Source organism: Pangasianodon hypophthalmus, chromosome 2 (assembly GCF_027358585.1).
Source record: "Pangasianodon hypophthalmus isolate fPanHyp1 chromosome 2, fPanHyp1.pri, whole genome shotgun sequence".
Classification (NCBI taxonomy): Eukaryota; Metazoa; Chordata; class Actinopteri; order Siluriformes; family Pangasiidae; genus Pangasianodon; species Pangasianodon hypophthalmus.
Genome location: NC_069711.1, coordinates 27,727,407 through 27,746,006, shown reverse-complemented (window position 1 = coordinate 27,746,006; position 18,600 = coordinate 27,727,407). Strand labels below are relative to the sequence as shown.

The window sequence follows — 18,600 nt, the reverse complement described above, 5'->3', positions numbered from 1 at the left end:
TATCACACACACACACACACACACATATATATATATATATATATGTGTGTGTACAAAAGTGTTAGGCACCCTAAATTTTTAAATATAAATTTTGGCTTAAATGTTCATTTTATGATGTCTGCATTCTGGATCACTTCCAAACATCACTTTACCAATAAAAAAATTAGTGTTTGAGAATGTTTGTATGTCAGTAAAGAAAGCAACGTATTACATAATACACCACTTTTCAGAAAGAAATCATAATGAAGCCTGTCTGGTTTTATCTGCAAAAACAGAAACAGGTGTGTATAGTGACTTTTTTTATGTACAAATGTTTAATTTCATTATTTTTGAAGGCATCTTTGCTTTATAGCATTTCTTTGCATGTGCCTAAGACTCTTGCACAGTACTGTGTGTGTATATTAACAAAATCACAAGTCAGATCATGCCAATGAATCATTTATGGCCACAAGAAATAAACACAGCAGACATCACCAAAACAGAGGAAACCTACAGAACAGCTTGATTGGTCCATCTTTGAGGGCAGGAAGAAAAAGAAAAGTAGATAAAAGCAGAAAAGTTTAGAGAGTAAAACAAACAGGTAATTCAAGCAAGCAAAAACAGAAACTGGCAGTGAAAAGTAAAGAAAATAAATTTGCTAAGGATTAGATTAATTAATTCAGCAGAAACTGAAATAAATAGCTTGGCCATTTTCAGACTCAAACACACAGATACATACAGATATATACACCTACAGTACATACCTGTTAGGCCAGAGTTGAATATGACCGTGGGCGTGCCACAGCCAGGGAGGGGAGGGGCTACAGGGGGAGGAGGCGGGGGTAGTGGGGTGGACATCTCCATGGCCCGCCCAAGGGGAGGGGGTGGAGGAGGGGGCGGAGGTGGAGGAGGAGGAGGAGGGGCAGTAACAGCTGATGGTCCGTTAGGTACTGCATGACAAAACAAAGAATATATTATTCACAAAACCAAATTAGATAAATTTACTGAGATCTAATTTAAAAAAGGTAACATAAAATTGTTAGAACCATTAAAACCGTTTTCAAAGATGCAATAATATTTGTTAGCATTCATTTAAAATAAACTAAATATACTGTACAGTATATACTGTTTTACTTTTATCTACTAGCACGAAGTGTCAAAAAAGCAATCTAGCTCATTTGGCTGATATGTTTTACTCACAGGAGGAGTCAGGCATGGGTGGTGGTGGAGGAGGCGGTGGTGGGGGCGGAGGAGGAGTGGCCATCTTCCTCAGGGTTCCAGTTTGTGAAGTAGAGGCATATGAGCTGCTGGCACCTGCGCCAGCGTGGACCATGGCATCAGGGCATGGTGAGAGAGGCATGGGCTGAGGAGGAGAGGGCAGAGGGGACGTTTCTCCCTCACCATCTCCCTCTCCCCTCACCTGGATCTGCAGACTACCACGCCGCTCAAGCTCGTGAATCTTCTTCTCCAGCCTGGACTGCTTCTGGATGGCTTCGTCCTTCTCGCGCACCATACGCCGGAGTGAGTGTACCTGCGAGCTGGCATCCCTGTACACAGCCTGCATCACAAAAAAACACACATTATCTACATATTCTCCAAATTTTGCTCATCCTACAAAAAATGCTAGGTTAAACAGTCAAGTTCTGTTCATCTGATACAAGCTTTTTTCTCTTTTTATCTACAACTGACAAAACTGATTTCAAAACATACTTTAACTTTCTCTTAATTATTAGCAAACTTTATGGAAATAGACACATAAACACTTCACAATCTCCTGATGACGGATGTCTGTAAGAAAATGAGATAATGAAACAAGAGGTAAAAATCAGAGTTTTGTTTCATTTCATGAAAAACAGTCACTTTTATTTCACCTTGCTAGTTTTAGGTCAAATCTGAACTGTAATAAAAATTATAAAAAAAGAAATCAACATAATTAGTGTTATTGAGCCGAAGCATTTTTTTTGTCCTGTTCCACTTCTAGTAAACTGAAGATTTCTGATTGGAAAATAAAGGTTAACAATAACAAAGGTTAACAATAAGTACCCCAACTGAGAACATTCATAGTCATTTGCCTTGATGGCAACTACGTATATAAAAGTCCGCCATTGCTGGATGAATTTTCTGAATTAGTTAGGAAGTAGTCCTAACTCAGTTTGTTTGGAGTGGGTTTTAGAGAATGTCGTTAAGCCCTCACCCGTAGGGAGTCCAGCTCCTTGTTCTTCTGCATCAGCTGCTTTTCCAGCTCCACAATCTTAGACATGGCCTCATTCTCCGTGTCCAGCAGCTTATCCGTCATCTAGCAATACGGAAAAAACAGACGGCAATAACAGGGTTAATTTCAGAACAGTTCAACATTATTCTCAAAGCTGTCCTTTACAGAGGAAGAGTGAGATTTCATCTACAGAAAAAAATGCATTAATGTTATATCATTGACCATTTAATGTCATTTCCTATTCAGCCAATTCATCTTGCACTCACATACCCAATTATTATAGTGTCTATTAAAGCAATGCATTTGATTCTCAGAGGATAGTCACATTTAACAGACTCGCTAATGTGCAAAAGACTGTACTTACTTTATACAATGTTACTTACTTTATACAAATAGTAGTCTCAGGTATAAGTTGCACAGTTTTATGAAGAAATGAGCTATAAGTTTTACTGAGCATCTTGCAGAACCAGTCACAATTCCTCTGCAGACTTTGACTGTCACACTCGCTTCTTATTTTTGCAGCAAAATCCAGCAGCCTTCTTTTTTTTGTCTAAAAAGTGATGTAATATGCTGCTTTCTTTACGGACACACAAACATTTTTCTGTATCATTTCATTTTGTGATGGAAAACTAATGTTTGGAAATCTAAAATGTTTTTGTACTGACTCGATAATGTAGAAGTCTTAAAATAAAAATCTATAATAAAGTTTGTACTAAAAACAATAGGGTGCCTAAGACTTTTGCACAGTACTGTATATGTGAAATATATTGGTGAAACAGCACCACTCATGTAAGAAAAATACACAAAGATACGAAGAAGCAAGGCTTGGGCTGATTTCTTTCTATCCCAGACTGTAGATTCATACAGCCTGTCACCGGTTATAGTTATGTGGTCTAATGGATTTTCGTGTTGTATATGATATTTTGCTGATCATGCTGTATATATTGTGTTAAAATAGTGGTGAAAAAGGGGTGAAGATTAGGTGAATTATTCGTACATGTGACAGGTTCTCCTCCAGCTCCTCCACACGTTCCAGCGCTGCATTTTTGGTCTCTGCATCCTCCAACAGCGTGCCCACATCGAACAGGTTATCTAGGTACGCCTGGATCTGCACCTGCAGCTTATCACTCTCTGTGTGCTTCAGTCTCTAGACGCACACACAGAAAAGTGAAATGAGTATGAGTGTTTGGATGTGTTTATGTTAAGGCTGCACATATTTTTTCAAGATTACAACTAACTAAGTTAAATCTTGTTTTATTGACTCTGGTGTACTATGCTCTGAATATCTTTCATTATCTGCTTATTTTTGCCAGACAGAGGCATACCTATTAATTGATTGGTTCTTAGCTGACTGACTGCCTAATTGTGCTTATACAGTATGTAGCACTCAATGAATGTAATCAAGAACCATGTGTATTTATGCCTATTATGTACAATATTATTGGAAAAAATATTTTCTGTTTGTATAGGTGCAAAAAATTGCTCCTTAATTGTCTGAATACCTGCGGTAAATAATCACCATTTCAATATTGGACAAATTAACTCTGATTATCTTTTAAGTCAATATGTGTAGTCCTAATTTTTATTCTTTGTTAGATTAAAAAATTCATTTTAATTTAGAATGACTTACTTCCAGATAATCATCCAGTGCAAGCTTGGTGAAGTCGTACTGAAGATGAACTCGAAAATTCATGTCTTCTACAGAGTGCACCACAATGTTGATGAACTGCATGCATGCCACCTATGGAGCAGTGGCACGAATCATTAGTGGTGCAAATGCACACAGAAAGCCATTAGGATGAGAGTGTTCTTACATTAACTCACCATGAAATCAATATTGTTGTCTTCGTTTTTAAAATCCTCCATTAGCTTTTCAAACCGCTGGGACTCTGAACAGACCTAGAAGACCAAAAATGAGCTTAGATCAAACTAAAACATTATTAGCTGCTAATCATGAACACAAAAGCTCATACAAACATCACTACATTAATAAGTGGAGTTAAAAAGAAATTAAACTGATGTGACTAAAGTCAGTAGCTCAAGTACCTCTTTGAAATGGTCAAATGCAGCCAGGATGATCTCATGCCCTCCTCTCACGAGACACACAGCAGCTAGCAGCTCCAGAACCAAAGCTTTGGTCCTAGCCAGCAAATGACACATGCAAACAAGAACTAATTAGCTCCTGTCTCTATCAGGTATCACGAATCATTCTGGAGAAGAAATTACAGCATGTACTACATCACAGTGGACTGAGCCTAACCAATCAGCCTAGTCCTCCAAGTTAGATGTCCTGATTAGTTTATGCTCAGATGCTTGTTGAGCGTACTGATAATTGTTTTGTGCAGCAAGATATTCAGGAGTATTTCACCTCAATGCCTTAGTGATATTCAGTTACTCAGAACTTCATTAAGAGAAAGAGGCCATAAGTGAACACTTTGATCAGTTGAGACAGACTGATCCTGCAGAAATTTTGACCAGTCCCGCCCACTCCCGCAGAAAGTTTCACCAATCCCACCCACACATGCAGAAAGTTTGACCAACCCCAACCTGTCCTGTAGAAAGTTTGACCAATCTCACCCTGCTACAGCAAAAAAATTGGCCAATCCCGCTCCCTCCAACAGAAAGTTTGACCAGTTCTGCCCACTGCAGCATAAAATGTGACTAATCCCGCTCCCTTCAACAGAAGGTTTGACTAGTCTCACTCACTCCTGCAGAAAGTTTGACCAATCTCACCCTGCTACTGCAGAAAGTGTGACCAATCCTACTCCCTCCAACAGAAAGTTTGACCAATCCCACCCACTTCAGCAGAAAGTTTGACCAATCCCAGGCCCTCCAACAGAAAGTTTGATCAGTCCCGCCCACTCCGTCAGAAAGTTTGACCAATCTCACCCTGCTACTGCAGAAAGTTTGACCAATCCTGCTCACTCCAGCAGAAAATTTGACCAATCCTGCTCCGTCCAACAGAAAGTTTGACCAATCCCACCCACTTCAGCAAAAAAATTGACCAATCCCACTCTCTCCAACAGAAAGTTTGACCAGTCTCATCCACTGCTGCAGAAAGTTTGACCAATCTCACGCTACTACTGCAGAAAGTGTGACCAATCCTGCTCACTCCAGCAGAAAATTTGACCAATCTCCCTCCTTCCAACAGAAGGTTTGACCAATCCTCCCACTCCAGCAGAAAAGTTGACCAATCCCCCTCCTTCCAAAAGCAAGTTTGACCAGTCATGCTCACTCCAGCAGAAGGTTTGACCAGTTGTACCTGATACATCAGAAGATTTGACCAATCCTGCCTGCTCCAGCAGAAAGTTTGACCAGTCATGTCTGATACAGCATGAAGCTTGACCAATCCTACCCACTCCAGCAGAAAGTTTGACCAGTCCTACCTGCTCCAAAATTTATTATTTTTGTTTGTAACAGGCTGCAATATTTTCTAATGAACTCGGTTGGTTCTATTTCCCAATCTATCTCCCAAATAGATCCAGTATTGTGAATTGAGTAATTTAAACCACATCGACCCTGACAAGGATACTGAAGCTGAATGAATGAATGAGTAAAGCCCAATTCACACCAGACACATCGCATCCAACACACTCCCATATCTGACCCTCCACGACCACCACAAAAGTTTAGGGAACACATTTCAAAAGACTTACATTAGGTAACTATTAATGAAAAGTGTGATATTTGCCTTTGAAACTTTCAATACATAAATTTACATAATATTTAAAAAAAATTTAATTCATTCTCTTAGGCCTACTGTGTGAACGTGGCTTACCTGGGATTTTTGTTGTTGAGGCTTAGAGCAATTTCATTTACCGCATGCGGATGGGACATAACCATGTTGAAGCCATACTACATACAAAGAAAATGTGAGGGAAAGGATTCAATTTCAAAACTGGTTGTTTGGTGAGCAAAAGTTTACCTAATCTTTACAGAATAAGTTCTTTCTAATCTACATACCTGGTAGTTCATAATGGCTCTGAGACACATGACGCAGACGTGCACGTCATCCTTCTTACAAACCAAACGTGAATTTTTGAGCGTCCTACGGCTGGGAAGAGTGTTAGACCTGAAAAGCAATGTTAGATTAAGCGTCTAACCAAAATACTGACCTGAATTAAAAGAACAATTTAACTTTCAATGTAGAAACACTTGCTATATAAGAGTAACCGTGTGACATGTGTCCATGTTTTTCTGGATGGATTACCTTAAGGAGTGTCTCGTGGAACGTTGAATACTGCTGCTGCTGACTGGCGAGGGCAGGTTAGTGTCGCCGTGTAGATCTTCTATAGATCTGCTCCACGGAGTCTCCACAGTCGCCTCTCCACTAGCACTCTCCGCTGCATCGCCATCAAAGCTGAAGAAGAGAAACAGTGATGTAAATATTACCCATGAACACTCATGTCCAGAATCCACTCAAGCTAATAGATAAAGAGTGTGATACAAGATAAAGGACAGAAAAAAAAGACTCACGTAACGGCATATTGTGCGAAGGATAGGTACTCCACCAGCACATCCAAGCCTTGGTTCTCTTCATTCAGAAACTCTCTCACCCACCTGAGAGCACAGGAAGAAACTTTACAACACAATCTCTAAAGCTCCATGTCATTTCTACCAGATCTTAACTACTTTACATTTAAAGTAGCTCTAACAAAGAGTAACTATAGAGTTTGCTTCTGAATCCTGATTTTGAATGTCACATCTCTACTCCACTCACAATAATGTTCATTACAGACCACAAAAATAATGGCTGCATGCGAAAAGGAAAAAGAAAAAAAAAATTGGCTAAAGACCAAAATAGCAATATTCTGACACTGACCAGCTAATTTTGTTTGTAACATTAAAAAGAGCCTACTGACTCTAAAATTGACTGTAAGCTTTAAAGTGAATTATATCAGAGCGCTGTTGAATGCACAGTCTTGATTGGTCAGAAGATGTTGATTAATTTATAGTTTTATTAGGTTTATAGTACTATAGTGATTTTTTATAGTAGCAAAAAACACAATGACTTGTATGGTGGATGCTCCACATAAACAGATTATAAAAACATGTTTAGTTTGTCAATGTGGTGACATTTTCTGTAAGCAGATGTTTATTTGGCATTCTTGGAAGAAGTCTCCGGTGTCAGCGCTTTGTAACAGTCAGAGGTAAAGCTGTAACTTTACATCTTCTGACATGGGATGGAGGGCTTTGAGGTTTTTTGATAACATGGAAAGCTGCATTTATTAACTTCAGGAGAAAATAAAAAGAGAAGCTGGTGATGGAGCAGCTGATTACAGCTACTATAACATACACTATATGGCAGAATGTTTTTGGACACTTGACCATCACACACATATCCCATTCTAGATTTAGTCCCCCTTTATTATTATAATAACATCCACTCTTCTGGGATTTTAGAAAGTGGCTGTGGGGATTTAATCATTCAGCCACAAGAGCATTAGTGAGGTCGGGCACTGGTGTTGGGTGAGGAGGCCTGGGGTGCAGTCTGTGTTCCAGTTCATCCCAAAGGTGTTCAGTAGGATTGAGGTCAGGATTGGTGTGCAGACCACCCGAGTTCTTCCACATCTACCTTGGCAAACCATGTCCTCGTGGACCTTGCTTTGTGCACAGGTGCACTGTCATGCTAGAACATGTTTGGGCTTGTTAGTTCTTGTAAAAGGGAAATTGTAATGCTACAGCATACAAAGACTTTCTAGACAGTTGTGTACTTCGAACTTTGTGGTAACAGTTTGGGGAAGGCCCTCATATGTGTGTGACTATCAGGTGTCCAAAACTTTTTGCCATATAGTATGACTTGTTTCACAGATGTTCTCCAACATTAAACATAACTATAAACAGATGAAAAGTATTACATGTCATTCTTGAATACATTTAAAATTACCATTGTTGTCAAACTGCTACAGTATAAGAGGAATAAAACACTTTGGAGTGTGTTGTTATTGGAAAATATTCATCTTCGGGATAATAACAGTAACCCTGCTGTATCACTCCACCCCATCACTGATTATTTTCCAGAACAGCATACACATAATAAGTGGTTTATTCCTTACTTATTATAAGTCATACTTTGCATTTAATTATAGTTTTATTGTAGTCAAAACTTTGTTTAATGGTGTTATAGAACTTTATAATTAAACCAGAGTGATCCTTTGTTTTTTAAAAGAACTCTTATGTCAGATCGTCTGACAACCTGTAACTCACCCGATATGATTGGTTCGTAGTGAAATTTCCAGCTCACGGAGCACCTGGGTGGATTCCTGAACTCTCCTCCTGAATTTCTACAGGAAAGGGTCATTATTTCAGCAAAGTGATTCAAACAACATCAGGCATCACACAAACACACATCTCTGCTGAGGTTTATAAACTGTTGGGTATTAGTTTCTATTTGAAACAGGGAGAGCAAGTGGGCGGCCTCACTTCCATTCCTTACGCGTGCTAAATGAACTGAATAATGCAGTAGCTCTGCACCAAGCAGGGCACGCATGTTAACCACACACACACACACACACACACACACAGAGCAAAAAACACGAGACACATCAAAATATCATATGTAATGCACAACCTAACTCTCTTGCACACATGATAAAAGATGTCTCAGAGTTAAAAGGTCACAACATTAGTCACCATAGAAAATAATGCCACATACAGACTCACTTTGCACTTCTCTCTATAATGATGATAAATTCAGTGTTCCTTGGTTTCCTCAGTTGGAAATATTAAACTGACATAAGCACAGCATTAAAGCACAGCAAGCCACAGCAATTCTGCATAGGAGCATGTATTTTTGTTCTTTTTTCCACAAAGAAAGTGTGTCTCAGTTACATGTGATTCTGCCCTTGGGCTTAATCCCATTTTTCTTGCATGATATAACCTCACGTAGGGAACAGTATTAAGTCCAGGGCCATTGAAAGTTTGATGTAACCATAATATGTCATGCTGACATTTACGTTTTGGGCTGTAATTACACTAACAAAACCTATGGAATGCCAATTGAAGCCAAGATTAAATACATAAATATGATATTATTAAGAATTCATTTCAAGTACTGAAGTATGTATTATTAAGAATTCATTTCAAGTACTTTTCTATGGATGAAATTGTGAATTAACTTAAAGTGTAGCTGATGAGAGCTCAGTCAGCTTATCCTTCAAACCATCTGCACATTTTCTTTTCAGGAGAGTGCATAGATAAAAGGCAAAATAGTACAATGCGCTGGATCAAGTGCTATTTTATAAGCTGTGCAATTTGTGTCCGAATATGAGGAACCTTCCTTGCGTAAATTGGTGTATCAACCGTAACTTAACTGTGTGTGCGACTGCATAAGTATAGCTTGTTGTGTATGGCTGGTATATAAGGTAACAACGATTAACATCATCATACTGTACAGTGTCACACAGGGTTACTGCTTCTGGTGTAAAACAGATTTAAAACCTACCTTTCTTGTGACAGCAGGGTCCAGAAATCCTCTTAGCTTCTGGATATATGTGTGAGGAGGATTCTTCACCTGGAACCGTTCCTGTTACATACAATCAGTCAGTTTTGAATTACACTTATTACAGTATAAAACTTTAAGATGCATGAAATTCAAAGCTCAACCACAATTAAATTATTGACCCCCCATGTAATGACCCCTTGTGTTGTTACGAACAATTGTTTATTAGCAAGCCATCATTTATTAAAAATACATACATTTAATTATCTTATACAAATAAGATCGATATTATAAAGTTAAAAAGTCTGTTACATTTTCAGTACAATTAATAATAATGCATATTTTATAGGGAACCATACTAGTCTGATCACCATAGTTATCATCTTTAGGACTTTTTGACAGGGGTCATCAGCACTGGTGGACTGTGGTCCATATGCAGACCCAGAAAAGTATTTCATTGAATTGAACAGATAAACTACTAGTAGTTCAGCAATTCCAGTTTTTTAGTAGCACATCCTAGGGATGGTAAATATGACAATACAATCTAATATTGATATCATGATAAATTAAGTCACAAACTTTTAATTAAGCAGTTTCAAAAATTGTAAAATGCATGTATAAACAGGGTGTCTGAAAAGTCAGGAACCAACAGGATATGTCAAGGGTGAACATGTAGAGCATATGTTGTAAATAATAAATACAAAATTACACATTTTTTACTCTCGTTGGTCTTTAGACAAAAAGTACTGGAACGGTAAGGCAAATTCTTTTGTTTTTACTATACACTGAAGACATTTGAGTTTGAGATCAAAAAACAAATATGAAAAGATAGATCAGATTTCAGTTTTCATTTCCTGATATTTACATCTAGATGTGTTAAACAACTTAGAACAACTTAGAACAAATTTTCAGGCAAGCAAAAGTATTGGAACAAATAGTCTTAAAATAAATTAAAGTAAATAACACTTAATATATGGATACAAATCCCTTGCTTGTACTAACTGCATCAAGTACATCACCAAACTGTTGCATTCTTCTTTTTGGTGCTTTTCCAGGCTGGTACCACTCCTTCTTTCAGTTTTTTTGTTTGTTTTGGTGGGTTTCTCCCTTCAGTCTCCTCTTCAGAAGGTGAAATGCATGCTCAATTGGGTTAAGGTCTGGTGATTGACTTAGCCAATCTAAAACCTTCCATGCTTTTCCCCCCTGATGAAGTTCTCTGTTGTGTTGGCAGTGTGTTTTAAGTCATTGGCTTGCTGCATGGTGAAGCTCCTTCCAATTAAATTGGATTGTATTTCTCTGGCAGACAGAATTTTCCTTTAGACTTCTGAATTCATTCTGCCGCTACCATCATGAGCTACATCATCAATAAAGATTAGTGAGCCTGTTCCAGAAGCAGCCATGCAAGCCAAAGCCATGACATTACCTCCACCGTGCTTGACTGATGAGCTTGTATGTTTTGGATCATGAGCAGATTCTTTCTCCACACTTTGGCCTTTCCATCACTTTGATGGAGGTTAATCTTGGTTCCAGCACTTTTGTGGCCCATTGCTGTATTTCTTTGCGAATTCCAAACTTGCCTTCTGATTCTTACTGCTGATGAGGGGTTTGCATCTTGTTGTATGGCCTCTGTATTTCTGCTCTCTAAGGCTTTTTCAAATGGTGGCTTGTGATACCTTCACCCCTGAACTGTGGAGGTTGTTGGTGTCACTGACTGTTGTTTTTGGGTTCTTCTTCACAGCTCTCACAATATTTCTGCTATCAAATGCTGTTGTTTTTTTCCTTGGCTGACCTATTCAGTGTCTGGTTGTTAGTAAACTAGTGGTTTCTTTCTTTTTCAGGACATTCCAAATTGTTGTATTGGCTATGCCCAATGCTTGTGCAAAGGCTCTGATTGATTTTCCCTCTTTTCACAGCTTCAGGAGGGCTTGCTTTTCTCCCATAGACAGCTCTCTGGTCTTCATGTTAGTGTATCCCTTTTAACAACAAATGCAATACTCACAGGTGAAACTCAGGGCCCAAAACAAGAGTAGACATTCAGAGCTATTAATTTTTTAGAAAATTTAACAGCACACACATGGGCAACAAGGAACACCTATCAGTCACATGTTCCAATATTTCTGATCACTTGAAAAATGGGTGAGTTCAAAAAAAATTTGGTTTGTTAACACACCTAGATATAAATACCAGGAAATGAAAGCTGAAATTCTGCTCCATTTTCTCATATTCATCTTTTGATCTCAAACCCAAATGTCTTCAATGCATAGCAAAAACAATAGAATCGGCCATGCTGTTCCATTACTTTTGGAGTGGACTATATATATAGACATGTGTTATCTATCTATATATCTATATATACAGTGATTGGCATCATAGAAATACAATGTTAAAAATTGTGATATGATATCTTATTCATCTCGCCCAACCCTATTAGATCCTCTTTTGCGGCTTGGTGTGGCTTGGTGTTGCCATTCAATGTGCACTGATGTAAATTATTCAGCTGAAGGCAGCTCATCTAGAAAGGGAACCATTTTCACAGACAGATTTTTTTTTTCATTCACGCTCTCTAGTCTGATTAGCGATGTGAGTACACGGCTTGTTAAAAGGTTGATGACGAAAACAGAATGCTTAAAAATGAATGGACAGAGAAGTGTCTGTGTATCAAAACAGATCTCCTCTGTGTCTGGGGTGCTAATCAAATGTGATAATGTGAAACTCCAGTATGAAACAAGACACAACCACTTCAGACTGATGTGACTTATTTGTACATATATAGTACAAATCATTAAAATTTCTGTTAGCTGCTTATTCAGATCTTTGTAACCTTTAGTAGCTGGACCTTCACAAATTTTAGTTGAATACCCCTGCTTCAGGAGATGAAAGCAATTAAGTAGTATGCATGTGTTACCATAAACAAACAAATCCCAATATATGAGCTAAATCTATTGATATGATTTAATAAAGCTACTGATAAATACAGGATATTTAGGTAGACTTGAATTTCACAGTAAAAATAGATTTATATCTGTTCTAAATGTGTACTGAGTAAAATCTGTATCAGTTTTTGACGTTGGTACTGGACTTTTAAACCCTACGGTACATTACCCAGGCAACATCCTCCAATTTTATTTTCCTCCTTCCTGCATCATCCTGCATGTCTCATGAGAGAAATATGATCATGCATTATTAATACCTCATTCGCTCAGTCACCTCAGCAAACACATCCACAAAAAAAGTCGACCATGCTCTCGCTGGCACACTTTAGTGTAACCATGGCAACATCACATGCGTATGCAAATGCAGTGGGTGTGTGTGTATTATTTCCTAGTGCAAGTTACAATCAATGTGGGGAAGTGTGGGAATTTAGAGAGAAGTAGAAACACAAAGACTCGCTTTTAAAGCACAATACATAAATATTATAGTTCCTAGGCCTGTTATCGCATGCTTCTCTATTTTGACGTTTGAAATAACTAAAGAAATATATCCAGGTTAGACATCACGGTTCTCTCAGCGTCCAGATTTCGGTGTGTCACCATTTACATTACTATCCAATCATGACTATTTGCTTCAATCGCTATTAACCATTAGATTTTTACCGTAATGTTTCCATATAGATATTCTATATGTAATTGGTCAAGCAGAATGTGTCAACAAACACCATGTTCATTCAACCTTCTCTGGTTCACCACTATAATCAAATCTCTATGCAATCATATTCTAAAATTATTCTTGGTTAAGGCCTTTGATCTACGAACTATTTATAACTATGTTTTGTTGTGTAACAGTATTAATTAGCTGAGATCTAACTATAACTCACTTTACATAACAAGCATATGGTATAGTATATTATTCACTCATAGTTTTTACAGTAGCACATTCTTTATTCTTTAGAGAATTCAGTCTTTAATTGCAAGACAAATTGTATTGATCCATATATTTTAAACTTAATATCATGACAAAACCATAAACCATGACAGAAAGTAGGCAATTATCATATCTTAAGATGCCTACTCCAGACATTGAGCACACTTCCCTGACCTTCAGCAATAACTTATCTCTTATACTTCGCATTACAAATACAGTAAAATGCCATTCTCCACAGTAGGCCAGTAGATAATAATTGGTTATGATATATCACAGTATTCATCATGTACAATATTATTTCTGCCATAATATCATCACTGCTGTTCCATTTATCTAGGATGGCAAGGTGACGAATGGCAGCAAGTAAACAAATGTCACACACATAATGTGTTAGAAGAGTCCGTAATGAAATGCTGTCAAGGCTACATTTCAGTTCAAATTCTGCCCCATGAAAACAGCTTTTAAACATGTTTTAGTGCAGTAAAGGATGAGGAAATGATTGTGGATTAAAAGTTACATTTTGTTCCACACCTACTGCAGAGTCATCATGCTACCATCTTGGACGTTTTACATTTTCAATTTGGAGATCATATCTTTATCAACTATTTCCAGCAAGTTTGACGGACAGGCGTTAGTGCTTTTGTTGTTTAGCAGACTTATTGCATCACTCATGTCACTCACCTGATCACAGATGAGCTCCCACTTCTTCTCGTTATCGTACTGCCGCAGAAGCCTCACCTTGTCTGGTGGAAGGTTCATGGAGTTCTGCAAGATACAGAGACTGTCATTCATCAATCCACGTGTCCAATTTAGTCATGCATTGACTAGACATTGTGCACATGCCAAGACTCACACCCACTTATTGAGTTTGTCCAGATGGATTGTCCAGATTTAGAATAATTGAGACTAAGCACCTGGTAATCTCATAAACATATGGTAAGGCCATATGTAAGGAATAAAACGCGATAGAAAGTGCTATTATAGGACAATAGACATGAAACGGGGTTAGTGGTACCATGCTGAAATTGATTGTTTTCCAATAACAGCACATCCCAAAGTGTCTTAATCTTCTTATACCACAGCAATTGGCCAACTATTACAATTTTTATTTAAAAAAAATAGATTTTATCCATTTATAATTACATTTAGTGTTGTGGAAGGTCAATGAAACAAGTTATTTCCTGTTATCACTTACATTATAGCAGCTATAAACAATTGTTCCCTCATCAGCATCTGTTTTTTCCTTCTTTCTTGAAGTTAAAAAGACAAAAAAATGCAGCTTGTCATGTCACCAAGAAACTGCAAAACCCTTCATCCTGAAGACTTTCCCACAGCAAAAAAACTTATAGAAACCCTCACCATATCAATGACTGAATGAATATACAGTATGTATTTGTATATATCATATTCATTTGTAATTTGAAGGACTCTTTCACTATTTTTTTTGACATGTATTTGAATCTAGCATACATTTTTACTGAGTACTGTATTGCATGTGTTGATAATAGCTTTGTGTGAGAAAGTCATTATACAAATAAAAGTCACGATTATAACCGATCTCTGGACTTACTCGCATTCAAAACAGTTTGTGGAGGTGTGTACACATTTGCATGTATTTCCTTGGCAAAACATTGAACCAAAATGACTTGCAAGCCATCGCACTTGCAGTGACTAGTGAACATTAAAAAATATGTATAATTGTTGATACGAGAAAGATTTCTGTGAGATTTTTTTTGTAGCATTTTTGGGAAGGAGTCTCCAGTCTCAGTATCTGGTAACAGTCAGAGGTAACTTTAACTTTAAGTTGTCTGAGACAGGAAAGTTTCCAAGACATAGGACTTACAGGCTAATAGCTGTAGCATAAGATAGAATAAGACACTTCAGGAAAAGCTGTTATTGGAAAATAATCAACATTCATCCGGCTACAGTATCATATCAATTATAACAGCAGGCCCTGTCAGGTTTAGTTTTTTACTTAACGCATTAACTATAATGACTAAGAAGTGATAAAGCAACAGCACGTGGTGTCAGTTGTTGTGTAGGAGTCGTATTATTTTGCCACGACACATAGAAGACGTAATCTAACGTGCTAACGTCCACCTACATTACGCTCCATAGACTTTACAAGCATCTTACTGAGCACAGGGGAGGCACGGAGAGCTCTGAATGTAAGCACAGATGTATTCTGTCTCTCTTGGGAACAAGAGGCAGGCACACAGATGATTAAATGACTAATTGGTGAAAACAGAACAACTGTGCTTCTTATTTAAAAGAGAGTTCAGATAACCTTCGACTGTGCAGTCAGGCTTAGTGGGGTAGAATTTGTGATGCAAAGTAGTGGAATCGAGGTGGTGATTTGCATTCCCTCCATTTTGTCTGTCTCTCGCTCTACACCCTCCAAAAACACACTTATACACACAAGGATTTATGGATTGTAGATCTGAGTAGAGTTGCTATGAGATTTGATTCAATCTTCTCTGCTCTGAGCACACATCACACAGCACCTGTCAAAGAGAAATTCTTTATGCTAATCAGATCAGAAACGTCAGTGCCGTACCATCGATCACGACACCCCAAGACTTATCAGAAGGGCATGGCTATGGATTTAGCTGTTATCTAAACTGGATTTCTTATAATCGTTCAGAAGAGCATCACCAACATGAATTAAAACCATCTTTTGCCAAGCACAAAGTGAAAAGTAGTTTTGTAATTTCGATGTAATTTCGAGACTTAAAAATCTGTTTAGCAGTCGATTATTGTTAACATATTGATTATTACATTCATATTATTTTAGACATATTCATACATTTTAGATATAGACACAGCCTATGAAATAGTAAAAAAGTAGTGTGCAAATTTGGATTGTGGTTTTATGGGTGCAGCTTAAATTCTTATACGTTACATTATAAATTATTATTATTAATTACCAATAATGTTATAAATTTGCTACGGATTAATTTTGACATACTGCTTAGTGCAGTCTTTTGCAGTCTTGGGTGAAGTTTGTGTTTAAGAACATGTTACCAAATAGTGTATATATGTATTTTGGTGGTGTGTGTGTATTAAGTGTGTTGCAAATGATGACAATTTGGAACAGTAGTATATGGTTTTGGATATTTGCAATATATCTTTAAACAGAAATGGTTTGTTACATCGTAGATACACTGTCTGCACTTGCACTTTCCCTTTGTTTGTCATAGACTATGTTTGAGGAAACTGATTAGATTTAATTCCAGTTGTTTGCTTTAAAAACAGATCTTGTCTGCCGCAAAAACTATTTTTAAAATAGCCCAAACTAGAAGACTTGCTTGCTCTCTCTCTCTCTCTCTCTATATATATATATACATTATTTATCACACATTACTTATGCCATATTTTGAAATACCATTATAGCTGTTTGTTTATAGCACTTTTTGCACATATCCTCTGTGTTATTATTGTGTTACTATACTATTTTAACATACTATTTGTACCATAAATAAATAATGTGAGTATATACAGTAGTATACAGTTTTGGATGTACGCTGTTTGCTGTTTGTATGTTATGAGTCTTTGCCAATGCAGGGTATGTTGTCTATTGTCAAAAATCATTATACAAATAAAACAAATGTATTTAAATTATTGCAGTGCAGTAGTGACATACTATTTAAGCATTCTTGTAGCATGTAGTAGTATGCAGTAGCCTCAGTGTATATCACTAACTCCTTTTCTTATTACACTAATATGTACCCATAGCATGTGCCTTTGCTGTAATACTGTACTTTCTAAATGCTGAATATCTAATATCAAGCACGACAATCAACAGAGCAGCTGGTATGGACGTGCACAGGTGATTGGGGACTGGATTCCGCATGGGTTTATCCATTCCCATGGAATTGAGAGAACATGCAGACGTTCAAGCAGACGCCAAAACACCTAGTACAAGTAGACGATGGGGTGTAGCTATTGTGCAGCCAAAACCATCACATATCCAGAAAACCTCCACACAATAGACAAGCGCGCGCGCGCGCTCCTGCCTGTGCGTGTGAGTGTGAGAGTGTGTGTGCGTGCGTGCGTGTGTGTGTGTGTGTGTGTGTGCGCGTGCTACTGCTTTCACAAGCGATCTGGCCAAGAGAGGGGGGCTGCCTTCCAAACACCCTACTGTGCCATTACTATGAGGTATTTCTTTTACTGTTTCTCTACACACACTGCAGGATGGTGCAGGCAGACATTACCAAAGCGATGGAGAACCTCTCCTCGAGCTCGGCGGGGTCAGGCATGGGCAGTTTGGGCGGCTTGTTTCTCGCCCTGAAGTCTGTGAGCTGCGCGTCCACGCTCTCTGCGTTGCCCATGTTTTTGTTTCTCTGTTGGATGATGAGGATGATGATGATGATGATGATGATGAGAATGAGGATGGCTCACGAAGAGGATGAACTGTTTTTTCTCTCAATCAAAATAAATCCTGATGAAGGATATACGGATACACTCTTCGTAGATGCGAAGATCCAGATTATTCTGCCCCCTCATAGGTCACTACACGTTTCCATCGATGGATCAGCCGCGCTGCATCCGCTACATTGTTAATCCGTGCTTTTGCTTCTTTATCCAGCGCTCGGCCTCGCAGCGCATCTTCTCGCATTTAAAGCATCGCTTATGGACCCAGACACCGTCTCAGTCTCAGCAGGACAGCAGGATCCGCATCTAGCGCCGTGAACGTGTGGTCTGCGCGCATGGCTCTGCCTCCATCTAAACCGCTGTCCCGTTAATCCTGCGCTCTGACTACAACACACGCAGCCCGAGCAAATTCTGCCCCCGACACAATGAACCCTTTGAGCAGGAGAAACCCCACTGAGGCGTGACGAGAGCCGAGGGGGTGGAGGTGGGGGCAGGGGCGGTAATGTTTTGTTCCGTTGCATTCTGGGACGTGTAGTTTAGAGACATGGTTTTCAACCAGGATCCAGCACCTACATAGCCTACTGTAGCCTTGTATCCAAGAGCTCTCAGTAGTCCTACGTTAATATCCTACAGTTATACACACACCTACATACAGTAGCCTTGTATCCAAGAGCTCTCAGTAGTCTTACATTAATATCCTACAGTTATACACACACCTACATACAGTAGCCTT

The 18,600-nt window shown here is 38.4% G+C and overlaps 1 protein-coding gene across 4 annotated transcripts in view; it reads right to left on the bottom strand.

The window, feature by feature from the left end:
* fmnl2b (formin-like 2b) overlaps window positions 1-18,315 on the bottom strand; it is a 32,865-nt gene extending 14,550 nt beyond the window's left edge. Inside the window, exons 1-16 of one of the 4 annotated variants that reach the window (XM_026933566.3) lie at window positions 17,708-18,315; window positions 14,175-14,258; window positions 9,636-9,716; window positions 8,399-8,475; window positions 6,668-6,751; window positions 6,402-6,551; window positions 6,155-6,263; window positions 5,970-6,046; window positions 4,238-4,331; window positions 4,016-4,090; window positions 3,822-3,932; window positions 3,189-3,338; window positions 2,174-2,275; window positions 1,180-1,537; window positions 744-929; window positions 494-514 (exon numbers count right to left, since the gene is read on the bottom strand). In XM_026933566.3, the coding sequence (XP_026789367.1) occupies window positions 494-514; window positions 744-929; window positions 1,180-1,537; window positions 2,174-2,275; window positions 3,189-3,338; window positions 3,822-3,932; window positions 4,016-4,090; window positions 4,238-4,331; window positions 5,970-6,046; window positions 6,155-6,263; window positions 6,402-6,551; window positions 6,668-6,751; window positions 8,399-8,475; window positions 9,636-9,716; window positions 14,175-14,258; window positions 17,708-17,824 (1,876 nt within the window). In that variant the 5' untranslated portion in view covers window positions 17,825-18,315. The remainder of the gene's footprint in view (window positions 1-493; window positions 515-743; window positions 930-1,179; window positions 1,538-2,173; window positions 2,276-3,188; window positions 3,339-3,821; window positions 3,933-4,015; window positions 4,091-4,237; window positions 4,332-5,969; window positions 6,047-6,154; window positions 6,264-6,401; window positions 6,552-6,667; window positions 6,752-8,398; window positions 8,476-9,635; window positions 9,717-14,174; window positions 14,259-17,707) is intronic. The other 3 variants (XM_026933567.3, XM_026933568.3, XM_026933570.3) reach the window with 3 other exon arrangements.
* Between the last annotated feature and the right edge of the window lie 285 nt (window positions 18,316-18,600).